General features: G+C 44.8%; 1 protein-coding gene across 6 annotated transcripts in view; it reads left to right on the top strand.

The window, feature by feature from the left end:
• LOC137623034 (unconventional myosin-Ie-like) overlaps positions 1 to 14604 on the top strand; it is a 321574-nt gene that overhangs the window by 271874 nt on the left and 35096 nt on the right. For all 6 annotated transcript variants that reach the window (XM_068353660.1, XM_068353664.1, XM_068353661.1 and 3 more), the window contains 5 exons: positions 220 to 397; positions 906 to 1176; positions 1856 to 1984; positions 3285 to 3481; positions 12396 to 12581. In XM_068353660.1, the coding sequence (XP_068209761.1) occupies positions 220 to 397; positions 906 to 1176; positions 1856 to 1984; positions 3285 to 3481; positions 12396 to 12581 (961 nt within the window). The remainder of the gene's footprint in view (positions 1 to 219; positions 398 to 905; positions 1177 to 1855; positions 1985 to 3284; positions 3482 to 12395; positions 12582 to 14604) is intronic.

The raw sequence follows: 14604 nt of genomic DNA on the forward strand, positions 1-14604 counted from the left end.
TCTTCTTTCCAATAATATTGTCCCTAGTATATTTCAGCTGTCAAGAATCCTCCACTGTATATATGTTCATAGAGAAGTTGGCCGTGATAACATTTACTATTTAGTTTCATTAGGAAATTAAAACAATTTTACAGACCCCTACACATTAGATTCAGTCAAGATAACGCTTGTTATCTCTCTCGCTCTCCTGTACTATAATATTTTGCTCTTTAATTTCAGTGGTGAATCAGGTGCTGGAAAGACTGTCTCGGCAAAGTTCATCATGAACTACATCACAAAAGTGTCCGGAGGAGGGACGAGAGTCCAAGAGGTGAAGAACGTTATATTGGAGTCCAATCCCCTCCTTGAGGCCTTTGGGAATGCCAAAACCATTAGAAATAATAATTCCTCAAGATTTGTAAGTATGAGGTGTATTATGTTTTTTGCTATCGAATATTTTTTTGCGATTAACATTTTTTATTTGCTTGTAATTTCTAGTCTGACTAGGTAAATCCTGAACTACAGCTAGCACTTAGGTTCTAACTTCTTTTAGAGCCTCTGATGGCGTGATTGATAGCGACATTGCCTTTCATTTGTAAAGTAGGGTTTGATCATAATGTAAGGTAGAAATGTGTGTGTGTGTGTGTGTGTAAAACTCTCACTCACTCAGTCAATACCTTACAAGGCTGTTGAAATAGTTTTTATTTAACATCCAAAATATGTGTACAGTAGTGTATATTATTTCTTAAGTGTACTCAAAAGTGTAATACGGTATAAACTTTAGTTAATTTTTTTTTTAAACCAAAATTATGTAAGTGAAATTATTTTTTTGAAACACCAAAAACTTACTTTATCAATTTAAGTTAAACCTTTTGATTGTAATTTCGTGTTTCATGGCACACTTAACCACGCTTCATATATTACAGGGCAAGTACATAGAGATACAGTTTTCACGAGGTGGCGAACCAATTGGAGGCAAAATTTCGAACTTTCTCCTGGAGAAATCTCGTGTCCATTCCCTCAATGAACGGGAAAGAAATTTCCACATCTTCTATCAACTCATATCCGGTGCATCTTCGGAGATGAAGGAATCCTTCGGACTCACAACGCCTGACTACTACAGTTATCTGAGCCAGAGTGGAGTTTACAGGGTTGATGGCACTAACGACGCCCACGATTTTCAAGAGACTCTAAGAGGTTAGGGGATATACTTTCAACTTGTTTGATTGAATACAGTTTTGTGGGAAGTCCTCGGATAGGCAGTGTTAGACAGGGCTGCATTATCCATAAGGCTGACTAGGCAGAAGCCTAGGATCCCACCAAGAGCAGGGGCGTGTGCAACTTATTTTCTCTTTTAGGGTTGAATGTGAAAATGGATTATAGTATTTACTTCAATGGTAATATTATTGTAATAAATTGTACAAAAAGAGAGTGAACTATGGGGGATTTTGAGGGGCTCAAAGAAGTTCAAAGTTTTTGGGTCCTGTTATGGGTTAATACAGCACTGATTTTAGATTCGGTTTGTTTCCTTGGTGTGGCCCAGTTAAGTGCTTTGTGTCTTTCCAACTTTTTGTCCCTTGTTATTATTTATATGGAATTTGTTGCCAGATTTTAATAGCCGTTATTATTCTTTTACAACTACTGGTATCTTCATGTGAAATTAATCTTTAATCAACTTATTTAGCTTTTGTTACCTGAATGTATATTTTAAATGTTTGGGTTTTTGTATACAGTATTGTAAACAAATTGTACGATTTTTTGTAAATTCACTTGCAGAATTTTACTTTGGTATACAGTACTAAACACAAATTGTATAAGCTTTTTGTAAATAAAATTTTTATTTATTTTATTTTACCATTTGTGAATCTTTTTCCAGCCATGCAAGTGATGGGCATAACAAATGAAGTTCAGAACGACATCCTGACGATAGTGGCTGCTATTCTCCACATGGGCAACATTTCCTTTGGGGAAGAGAACAATCAAGCCCAGGTCTTGGATCCAGGATGTAAGTACATACAGTATGCCTTTGAGAGTTCAACTTGATTGCTAGTGAAGCTGTTACTTTATGTAAAATCAATAATTTGCTTTTTATTAAGCCTTGATTGAAATTGCTATCATTCTCCTTTTGGTTGATGATTTTATAGTTTTGTATAAGTACGCCTTTGGTGATTTTTTTTGTATGTTTCCTGTACAGATTTGAAATTGAAACCTATTTTCCTGCAGCATTTGGCAGTGTTTTAATATAATGCTGTGTGTTCGTGTGAATATATGTACACGTGAATGTATGTCTTGATAGGATACAGTGCGAACCTGAAACACTAGAATCTTGTTAATTATATCAATATACTGTCAGATTTAGTTATCCTTCCAGTACCTAGTATTTGTTGTTGTTAGTACTTTTTGTACTATTACTGTATCTGCTTTTACAATTTCTATTGTTATTTATTATTAGTTACATAGGCAAGGAGGAAATTTTGCCTGAAAACAAGGGAAATGATACTTTGTACCTAAATGGATATAGTGTCAGCTTAGTGTTTCACTGTTTGGTGGCTCAGAACCTCAAATAGGAGGCTTGTGCATTCAATATTATTTCCAGAAGACCAAGAAAGAGATGGGGTGATTGTGTAGGGGAGGAATTTGTAAGGAAAGGTAACAGCAGATGGATTCATTGTTTGAGGGTACACTCGGGCACACTATTCTATCTTATTTCTCTTCCTCTTGTTTTGACGAAGTTTTTATAGTTTATGTAGGAAATATTAATTTAATGTTGTTGCTGTTCTTAGAATATTTTATTTTCCCCTCTTTCCTTTCCTCACTGGGCTATTTTCCCTGTTGGGGCCCTTGGCCTTATAGCATCTTGCTTTTCCAAGTAGGATTGTAGCTTAGCAAGTAATAATAATAATGATGATAATAATAATAATAATAATAATAATAATAATAATAATAATAATAATAGATTTAATTGAAATAATTTTGAGAAGCCTTCCTCTGTAAATTCTATATTTTTGTAGCATGACGGGTATTTTGTGTATTGGTCTTTTGTATATCAGTATTGGAAACCTATACTTGACCATTTCATAATTGTTTTTCTAACATAACAAAGCATTATGATAATTGGTTATAACAGCAACTACAACAATGATGATTAAAACAATGAACACATAATGATGGTCATGGAATACTTTTGTCCCATTCTAAATTTTGTGTGCATTTAATGGTTATCAATAATATGTGCATTAGTATTTTCTATGTTTATGAAACTTTAGTAAGCTCACTTTCTTGACTTGTAATTTTTTGGCTTTCAGATCTAGAATACCCTGCCTACTTACTTGGTATTGATTCTCAGAAGTTAGGCCACAAGTTGGTAAGTCGAGTGTTCGACAGCAAGTGGGGAGGAAAGTCTGACAGGATAGATGTCACCCTCAATTCAGAGCAGGCCCAGTTCACAAGAGATGCCTGGGCTAAAGGACTCTACTCCCGGTTGTTTGATTATGTTGTTGAAGTAAGCAAATTGTTTTCCTTCTCTTTTGTATTTTATCATGTTAGATAATTGTGTACAGTGTACCTTGTCTGGTACACTATAGGCAGTAACCCTATTTGTTTGTAAGTGATTTGTATGTAGCCTTTCAAAAATAATTTATATTTTTGAGTCTGCCCTTTTTTAGTAACAGGGTGAAACATTCAGGGACTAATGCCTGTAACTTAATTTTATTACTTAGCTAGCTTCTGATATTTCTGGTTGGTAGAATTTAGTGAATGAAAACTCCTATATTTCATAGTTTTATTTGAGGAATTTTTAAAAATTTCTAATGATCTTGAGAAAGTAGTGGGATTCTACCTCAGTGTACTTAGACTATGGAGTCAAACATCCAGTCTCATATGGCTGTACCTGTGTTGTGTTTTGGGTGAGCAAATATGAGAAGGAATTTTTGGCTGTTTTCATATGTTGTGGAATTAACTGTCATAAAGAATTGACATTATAAGAAATGATGATGATTTTTTTTTTTTTTTACTGTCAAGAATGTGTTTGGTTAGGTCCAGAGAATAATATAGATAGTTTTTATTTAATGAACCATAAAAGAAGTGAGAACTTTTATCAACTGAAATGCATCTATACATTTCATTGGATTTGAAGAATTATAAATGCATCTGTCATTTTTACTATGCCATTAGAAATTAAATTTTATGGTAATCATTTATCTTTTACAAGTTTTCTTACACTTATTCCCTATTCTGCACTTTTGAATTGAATTTGATATCACAGCAATTTGCCCTTATGTACATAAGCATCCAACTTAATTTCTGGTTTGTGTATTGACAAAAGTTTAATTTAAATTTGTTCCGTAACCGAAATACAAACCACGCTATTTACAAAGGGTTATTACTTTTAGCGTAGCTGAAATGGCGAGCCATTAGAATTTAACGAGGGTGTATTACCCCCGCGCTAGTTAGCGGGGGGGGGGGTAGGGGAGTGGTAGCTAGCTACCCCTCCTCCCCCTCACACACAGGTGAATACTCACTTTCACTTTTGGCTCGGACTGTGACAGACGTCTCTGTCTTGGTCCTCGCTTGGCAGCCATTGTCTGTTTTGTCTTTACTTAATCGCTTACTTTTCTTTTACTCAATATATATGTAAACATGTTTTCATGTTTGTATATATATTTGAGTATAGAAATAAGTAAGTTTCCTTTTCAGATGTGTGTGTGTAGTGTACGATATCTACGTGGAGGCCTCGGCAGTTAGGCCACCACGGCCTAATTTTATGGGTTGCGATCGAGTTTGACTTCGGTCTTTCTCTCTCTCTCTCTTGAGGTCGTTCACCCTTTTACTATGTTTTACTACGCCCTTGTAGCTTCCTTCCCGTGTGGGTGGGGTTGCTACGCCGTACATTTTGTCTCAATTAGTTTATGAATCTAATTGTAGTTGTTAATTTTCAGCTTGTAGAACGATTCCTTTCGGGGTTTTCGTTTTTTCTTTAGTGTTCATTCATTTTTAAATTACATAATTACATAGTTACATAATTATAATTGTTATAATTCTGTTTTGGTTACAGCTCTCCTTCCGCGAGTGTAAGTGGTTGTGAGGGCACGTGCCTGTTGTGTAATTCTTGTTCCTTTTCCTCGGGATTCCTCTTCGGAGCCTTCCCGGGGGAATGAATGTGTACTAATATTATTTGTTTTATTTTTTTACAGTTACCGATCTAGTTCGTTTCTGTAATATAGCAACGGTGTGAGCTGTCTGGTTGAGTCCTGGGGATTCGGCTGTTGCTGCCTCCCCCCTTGTATTGTCGTCAGGGGCGTGTCTCCTTCTACTGGTAGTACTCCCGTGTCGACGGACAGCTCTCCAGTTCATTTTAGAACAGTCAGGAGGCTTGCCTCCTTGGGCGGATAACTTTCCTTCCGAGGGAAGTTTTTTCCTGTCCAGGCTTGAGCTTTTCCTCTTTTGGGGGGTTCTTCTCTTGCCTTTTTTTCGTGCGACTATGCTCTTGGTGCTAAGCGGTCGCACCTGCAGTTTCGCTCAAGGGGCTGGGCAACTGCAGGAGCTCCTCTTCGGAGGATTGCTCCTTTTAGGTCACTGGCTGACCAGTCTCTTCCTCGAAGTGTTTCTCTTTCGTTCGCGAGAGAGTACACTCATAGAGACTCCTCTTCGGAGGTTTCTTCTGTTGCTGTTGCTGTTGGCCTCCCTCGCCGTAAGGCCCTCCGTCCGCCTCGTCGTAAGGGCCTCTCATCTCCCTATAAGGGTGCTTGAGGCGCCTTTTTGAATCTCCGTTTGCAGCCTACAACTTCTTTTTCTCGATCTTCCGTCTTGGTGCAAATGGACAGCAGTCTAATCTCGTCTTCCGACGGGCAACGGTCTTCCCGACGGACAACGGTCTTCCCGACGGACAACGGTCTTCCGACGGACATCAGTCTCCCGGCGGACGATCCCTTCGGGGCAAAGGGTTGCCCCCACGGGGGTTCTTCCCTTGCGTGTCAGGGTTTCCCTGCGCGCCCTTCTGTTCGTCAGCGCTTTCAAGATGATCTTCCCTGCGGTTCCTGTTACGTGCCCTGTGCGCCCACGTTCGCCCTCGCGATCTAGAACTTCGGTTCAGGTCGGGGTCAAGGACTCTTCTTCTTTGCGCAGGCTTCCACGCGTAGCCTTCTGCTCGTCAGCGATCATCAGCTCGTCAGCGATCATCAGCTCGCCAGCGATCGTCAGCTCGTCAGCGATCATCAGCTCGCCAGCGATCTCCGGATCGCCCACGTGTGTTACAGCTGGCACGCCAACGTTCTCCAACACTTATGAAGGAACATGGTTCGCCAGCTACTAGCTCAACTGCGGATGCTGATCGCCATCGCGCGACCCTCAACTGCAGATGCTGATCGCCATCGCGTGACCCTCAACTGCGGATGCTGATCGCCATCGCGCGACCCTCAACTGCGGATGCTGATCGCCATCGCGCGACCCTCAACTGCGGATGCTGATCGCCATCGCGCGACCCTCAACTGCGGATGCTGATCGCCATCGCGCGACCCTCAACTGCGGATGCTGATCGCCATCGCGCGACCCTCAACTGCGGATGCTGATCGCCATCGCGCGACCCTCAACTGCGGATGCTGATCGCCATCGCGCGACCCTCAACTGCGGATGCTGATCGCCATCGCACCCTTTCACGCGATCATTCACCTGCGCATGCTGCTCGCCATCGCACAACCCTGAACGATTGCCCGCTTACGCATGCTGCTCCTCATCGCACCACCCTGAACGATCGCCCTCCTGCAGATGCTGATCACCATCGCACCCTTTCACGCGATCATTCACCTGCGCATGCTGCTCGCCATCGCACAACCCTGAACGATTGCCCGCTTACGCATGCTGCTCCTCATCGCACAACCCTGAACGATCGCCCTCTTGCGGATGCTGATCACCATCGCACCCTTTCACGCGATCATTCACCTGCGCATGCTGCTCGCCATCGCACAACCCTGAACGATTGCCCGCTTACGCATGCTGCTCCTCATCGCACAACCCTGAACGATCGCCCTCTTGCGGATGCTGATCACCATCGCACCCTTTCACGCGATCATTCACCTGCGCATGCTGCTCGCCATCGCACAACCCTGAACGATTGCCCGCTTACGCATGCTGCTCCTCATCGCACAACCCTGAACGATCGCCCTCTTGCGGATGCTGATCACCATCGCACCCTATCACGCGATCATTCACCTACACATGCTGCTCGCCATCGCTTACCGCCAGCGATCTTCTTCACCTACGCGGCAGCACGATCCCTCGCCGTCACGCCCATTCGCCTGCGCGCCCACGCGATCGCTCGCCTGCGCGCCCACGCGATCGCTCGCCTGCGCGCCCGCGCGATCGCTCGCCTGCGCGCCCTCGCGACCGCTCGCCTGCGCGCCCGCGCGACCACTCGCCTGTGCGCCCGCGCGACCATTCGCCTTTGCGCGACCGTTCGCCCTCGCGCGACCATAGTTCGCGGCGAATTCCACAGCCGGTGGTAGCAGCAGGGACGCGTGCTCCTAGGCGGCACTCGGGATCACCTCCATCCAAGCACAGGTTGGTAGTGCAGGACGAAGACAGGTCAGTACAGCATTCTTCCCACCTTCTTTTCAGGCAGGAACCGTCGTGTCCTCTCCAAAGGATCGCCCGATCCCTTTCACCTTAGCGAGGATTTCGGACTCTGTGTCCTTGGAGCAGCAGACATGGTTTGATCCGCTGGCACGGGCGTTAATGAGGGTTATGAAACCAGCACTCACCGGCCAGGGTAACAAACCAGCGGCTGTCTCTCCTACGCTGAAGAGAAAGAGAGGAGTGGACTTCGTGGTGACTTCCCCCAGGGCGAAGTTGGTTCCCAAGAGGTCGGTCTCGAGGGTCCCCTCTCCTGCACGAGTACTCTCTCCTTCTCCCGCCCTGGAAGGATTTTTGGCGGGGGGTCTTTCCGTCGAAGATTTCTCCATCGGACAAGGGGTGACTGCTTACCTCTTCCTCTGGGAGCTTACCAGGTTCTTTCCCTCCTCGGTTACGGCCCGAGGTTTGGTTCAAGGAAGCTACAGGAAGATCAAGGGTACTTTCCTCCTCTCGAGCTCAGGCACCTTGGCCTTTCGTCGTTAAGTATCTACTTGCGGACAAGCTCGATGTTATACCATCTGGACGCACTGACTGAAGGCTTCCTTCGGGTGTCTCATCTGTGGAGGTCAACGACCTCAGACACCCTTCCATCCTTGAGAAGAGTTTTGTCTTTGCCCAAGGACAGAGACTTAAACATCTGCTGTGCGGAGTAAATCGACTTCCGGTTTCACTCCTCCAAGGCGCTTTCTTCCAGACTCTGCAGGGCTCCAGCTCCCTTTTCTTTCAACCACGTCGGCCTAAGTTATCGGCTACGACAACTGGGACAAGGTGTCCAATTGCAGTTTCTTCCTGTCAGGAACAGATGGCACGGGAGACTCCCCCGGGGGGGCATAGTCCTAAAAGGAGTTCACGAACTCTAGGATTGCAGGTTTTTTCGCTGGGAGGATGCTTAAGGTTACTCATCCGAATGACAGCTTCCCGATGCCCATTCCCGCACAATCTCTGTGAGTAGCCAAGGATATCGCGCCTGCCGTCTCTGTCAGCGAATTCAGTGTCTCTGAACCTCTATGCCATAGCATCAGCAGAGTTGCCCGGTTGGGCAGAATGATCCATACCTTAGGCGAAGGTCTTCCTTAGGATCATCGACGGCTTCACCCCCGGCCCCCTCAGTCGATCCTTTCTTGTAAGGAAGGATCTGAGAGGGGATGTCCATAGTCGACCTCTCAGCCCTGATCAAGTTTGTCGAACAAACTTCGGCCAGCGTAGACCAGCAGAATCGATCAGACTGGTAACGAGGCGACAGGACTCCTTTAACCCTGGATCGGAAGGACGGGTACTTTCAGTTTCCATTCCATCCATCTTCCAGGGTGCTCGTCGAATTCAGCCTAAACTGCAAGTATTCCTGCTTATGATGCAGTGTGGCTATCCCGCCGTGGCATAGCAGGTTTGTTTCCCCAGAGAACTCTCCCTGCCTTCCTCTTGGCCGCTCAGGTGCAGACTTCCGCCTCCTCTGCTGTTTGGAGGGCTGGTCAACTCCGGTAGGCTCGGGTTTCGACCTTCTTCAGCGCCGGGAAAAGCTTCCGAATGCTGACCATGAGTGTGGGCTCATGGTATTTTCCTTGGAGCCTTCTCTTCCTCTGCCTCAACATCTGGAGTATCTGGCCATGATATTGAGTCAACCGCCTTACCACGTTGGAAACCCCGCTTCTCGTCCGTCCAGCGAGGTTAAGCAACGTCGGTACTTGGATGGGTGACCACCTGGGGACGCCAGATTCTGTTACCACATCCTCCGAGCCTTCCTTTCGGTTGACTGTGGCAAGACTGAGGAGAGTCGCAGTACCTGTTCTCAGTCAAGCAGAGTTTTCAGCCCTACCTTGGAACGTTTCCTAGTTCTTCTTTCCTCATTGACCCGTTTATAGTCCGAACGGTCGCCTCAGGATAAGTTCCATGTGGGGCGATCCAAGTTCCGGTGGCTTCAGGCAATGTTTAACCGGACTCCCTGGCCCTATGGGACCAGCGGAACTATTAAACCTGCAATGGGTGTTGACCTATGGAGCCTCTTGATGGTAGTGGATATTCTCGTCCTTTCCCCACATTCTTGATGCGGTTCTCGGACTCGTCAAAGGAAAGGGGGGGGGGGGGGGGCATGTTCCGGTCCAGGCCTATGGTCAAGACCTGAAGGATACCTCTCCATCATTCAGGTAGGCTTAAGGGCCTTAGTCTGGCCCCTCTTCAGATCCTACCGCTCCTGCCAAGTCGCCCCGTTGCGTGTCGACTTCATGCTAACCAGCAGGGGACGCATTTTCACACCTTCACATCTTGCAGTAGAGATACCGGGATGATTGAGATTCTCTCAATTCCACCATCGGCTCTCTCATTCCAGGCAGGGGAATGTTTCTCTCAGACTATCCGAGCAGAGCCTCATAGAGAGAGTGTACCTAGGGGTCTTTGACCTTGGGTAACCAGCAAGTGCTGGTCTGGGGGACCTGATCGCGACAGCTTGGAACCTCAAGCTTCCGCTAGTTTTCCCCCCAGTCTCAGACCCCGAGACTCTGGCAAGATGCATTCCGGTGATGGTGGGACAACTTCGACGCCTGCGTCTTCCCTCCTTTTTGTCTGCGGACAATGGGTCTCAACAAAACCAGGTTGTCTGTCAACCTTTCAATGGGAGAGCTCCACTGGGACTATGCGCAGAACGGTTTCTGGACCCTCTGCTTCCCCTGACGGAACTCCCGGGAGAGCTTCTCCCACGGCGCAGACTACTCAAGCAACCACACTGCGACATCTCTCCCGAACCGGGGCGTCGCTTCGGCTTCATGCCTGGAGACACTACGCCTCCTCCTCTAGAAGAGACAACCCGCTACAGTCGCGGTACGGAGGTCGCGTCATCTGCGATAGTCATCCACAGGGGTCTCCCAGGCAAAGTGAAGAGTCTAAGGTGGTTGGTGCCGTGGGAGATATACCTCTTCCCGTGAGGCCTCTTCTCCAGCAATAACGGTCTTATTGCCTTTCGGCGGGAGGAAACTCCTTTCCGCTCTTGGCAATGAAGCCTGTCGCTCAGCCTTTCCCTGACCTTCAGGCTTAAAGGAATAACTTTTTCCTGCCCGCTGGATCTATCCTCGCTCATGCGAAGCTACGATCGTCCCTGCCCTAGTCGGAGGAAGACCTCCAACTTGGAGCATGGCTCGGACTTTTAGTCCTTTAAGAGATCTTCTCAAGACCCTTTTACGACAGGCCTCGGATAGTATTCCGCCTTGGGTCTTCTGCTCACTCTGGCCACGGCCAGTGTGTAAGCAATCTTCTTGGTCTCTTACTACTCCCCCCCTTTCTAAGGAAGAGGGGAAGGCAACATTCAGGCTCGCTCCTGAGTTGTTGGCTAGACTCAGAATCTGAGGGTCCCGACCCTTCGGTCCGATTCATTCAAGATTTTGAGTCTCCATTCTGTGTCTGATGTCCCAAGACCTTCTCTTTCTTGCCAGTACAGGAATCGAGAGGTTAGCGCTGGGAACAGCTGCAGTTTGGCCTCAGTTGCAGCCGATTTGGGAACACAAGGAGAACATGGGGGGAGAGTCACCAGTATACCTCTTCAGCCCGGACTCAAGGACATTCATCTCGACCTGTCTTCAGACCCTCCCCCGTCACGTCGCCCTACAGCACGATGTTGGATACATCGCAACGTCCCTCGCCTTCGAGTAATACTACTCTGTGACGCAGGTGCTACAAGCTGGAGTCTGGAAGCGTCTGATGACCTTCGCAGCCCGCTTCCTGCAGGTCGTGACCCACAGGAGTCTCGATACGTTTTCTATCGCTCTGTGGTGGCTACACAACAGCTGGTCTAACCTCAGGCTCCTTTTTGGACAGGTAGCAGAAGGTTGAGGGCATTGTTATCAGGTTTTAGTCTGCATGAACGAAAGAAGTATGTCTGGCCCTTACTTCTTTCTTCATCATCCCCTCTACGGGGAAGCAGCATCCTGGTCTCTGCATAGCTGACCTCGAACCTCTGCAGGTAAACCATGCTTCCTTGTGTTCCGAGTATTGAGTCAATACTGTCGCGTCCCCCATACCCTGACGAGGTGGTATTGGGAACGTCCTAACCCAGAGTTCCTTCTGGAACTCCAGGTCAACTGCCTAAGACGGGTCACACTTCTTCCTTCACACACAAGCTTACGTAGGCCACATGGTTCCTTGCGGTGCAAGGAACTTGTGAGGTTCAGGGACTCCTTTTCTCGAGTGCGACTCACTCGGATTCTGAGTCCCCGGGTAAAGCCAAAGCCAGTATGGCTGGGGACTTTCCACCCTTCCTAAGGGATAAGTCACCCTTTGTAAATAGCGTGGTTTGTATTTCGGTTACGGAACAAATGACAAATTCGAAGATAATTTGTATTTTTCCTAACCATACAAACCTTAGCTATTTACACATATTTGCCCGCCAGCCCTGTCCCCCAAGACAAGTCCTACCTCTAAGTGAAAGTGAGTATTCACCTGTGTGTGAGGGGGAGGAGGGGTAGCTAGCTACCACTCCCCTACCCCCCCCCCGCTAACTAGCGCGGGGGTAATACACCCTCGTTAAATTCTAATGGCTCGCCATTTCAGCTACGCTAAAAGTAATAACCCTTTGTAAATAGCTAAGGTTTGTATGGTTAGGAAAAATACAAATTATCTTCGAATTTGTCATTTTTTGAAACCACTCCATTTTGTATTGTATTTTCAGACTGTCAATAAAGCTATAATTGATATCACAGTAATTTGCCCTCATGTACATAAGCATCCAACTTCTTTTCTGGTTTGTGTATTGACAAAAGTTTAATTTTATTGTTTTGAAACCACTTTATTTTCTATTGTATTTTCAGACTGTCAACAAAGCTATGGTAACTGATTCAAACCAGTTGAGCATTGGCATTCTAGACATCTATGGGTTTGAGATTTTTGGAAGGAACGGGTTTGAACAGTTTTGTATCAACTATGTCAACGAAAAGTTGCAGCAGATATTTATCGAACTCACGCTGAGGAGTGAACAGGAGGAGTATCAGGCTGAGGTATGTAGTTATTAGACTATGTCATCCAATACACTCAAGCTATAAGTTATGTTCATCCTGATTGTGTATGTGGTTGAATCGATGGAACTTGCAAGCTTAAGCTAGGTGCTACTGCTTTTAAGCCCCATTTCTTAATTTACATGTGTATGTTATTTGACTCTTTATTATATGTTTTTAGTTATTTCTCATAATTTATCTTTCTATTTTCTATTTTTCCTATTTTGGGAATCTGTCTCTTTGAGGGCATTGAAATTTCTGAGGTTATTGTTTTGAAATAGTTTAACTAGATGATCCTGTTAAGTAATTAGACTTATTTAACTGAACAGAAATGTTCATTCATAAATTAAGAATGATAATTGCTTATTGGAGAAATGGAAGAAGTTGAACAAATGATTGGATGCAGTGACAAAGAAAGTTTGAAATCTGGCGACCATCCTACAAAGAATTCCGAGACTGCCGCCAACACATTGTAGAAATCAGGTCCCTGATGGGATCCTCAATGAGAAGAGCACTACCAATAATTCCTTGGTTTTCTTTTAAGTATTCATCAGGAAACTCCCCTGTTATTGTCTTTGTGGCACTTCATCTTTACAACATTATGCTTAATATTTTTTTTATTAACCCTTTTACCCCCAAAGGACGTACTGGTACATTTCACAAAAGCCATCCCTTTACCCCCATGGACGTACCGGTACGTCCTTGCAAAAAAATGCTATAAAAATTTTTTTTCATATTTTTTATATTTTTTTGAGAAAATTCAGGCATTTTCCAAGAGAATGAGACCAACCTGACCTCTCTATGACAAAAATTAAGGCTGTTAGAGCAATTTAAAAAATATATACTGCAAAATGTGCTGGGAAAAAAATTAACCCCTGGGGGTTAAGGGTTGGAAATTTCCAAATAGCCTGGGGGTAAAAGGGTTAAGGAATGGGCAGGAAATCATGTCTTATGCATACTATCTGTTCTGTGCCTTCCACAGTTGTTTTATTCTTGAAAGTTTTTAGTGTGTTCAGAGTAAAGGTGGGGAGGACTGCGCTTGACATTCTCAAGTACTGTACCATCAGAAATGGCTAATGTATACAGTTTCACAGTACTGTATTGTGGTCTTTTCACTGTACGAAAAACGTGGATAAATGTCGTTCATCTTCAAATAATATTCCTAATCGGCCTTTAATCAAGCAGTCTTATTGCTCCTAATAATTTCATCCCCTATAAATATAAAGCTAAACCCGTAAAACAGAATTACCCATATGTGTGGGTGAAACAACGAAAAGACTGAAAAGGCAAGGCCATGAGTGTAACAAAGCATGCATATTACATAATGCACTTGGTTAAATATTAAATTTTTATCTATTTGAGAAATTAAGGGAATATGTATGCATGTGCATGTGTATCCAAATGTTGGAATCTGGATAGTCAGTAATATATATTTTTTTTTCTTCATTTTACTTCAATTTAATCTCAATACTCCATCAGTGGGGCAAGACTATTACTTGGAAATGATTAGGATTTTAGGTTATGCAAAAAAGCCATATGAATATCAGGTGAGGATAGACATTAATTTTATTAAAATTCCATTTTTTACCCTAAGCTATGATAAAATCTGACTTTGTTATGTTTGTGTGCTTCTGTGAGATGCTGACAAAGTAGGGATGGAAAATCAAGCATAACATACGGAAAATTTGAAAACTGCTTCATGAATGGCAGAGGCAAGGGTCTGACAATACTGTAGAATGTGACCAAATACTGTATACATAATTATCAGCGGCCAAGCACCCTCTTCACCCAAGCTAGGACTAGGGAGATCCAGGTAATGGCTACTGTTGAATGAGCAGGTAAACCTATAGGCCCTTCCAAATCCCCTAACCTTTGCTCACAAGGAGGGTGAGATTGCAGACACTACAAGGAACTATCTAGCTTGAGCAAGTCAGAAACCCTAGTCCAGCATATTGCCAGGCAGGGATGTTTTCAATAGGCTGCTGCTTAGATTTAGTCACTTCCTCTGAAATTTTATTTAATAACA

The sequence above is a fragment of the Palaemon carinicauda genome, chromosome 30 (genome assembly GCF_036898095.1).
Source record: "Palaemon carinicauda isolate YSFRI2023 chromosome 30, ASM3689809v2, whole genome shotgun sequence".
In the NCBI taxonomy this organism is placed as follows: Eukaryota; Metazoa; Arthropoda; class Malacostraca; order Decapoda; family Palaemonidae; genus Palaemon; species Palaemon carinicauda.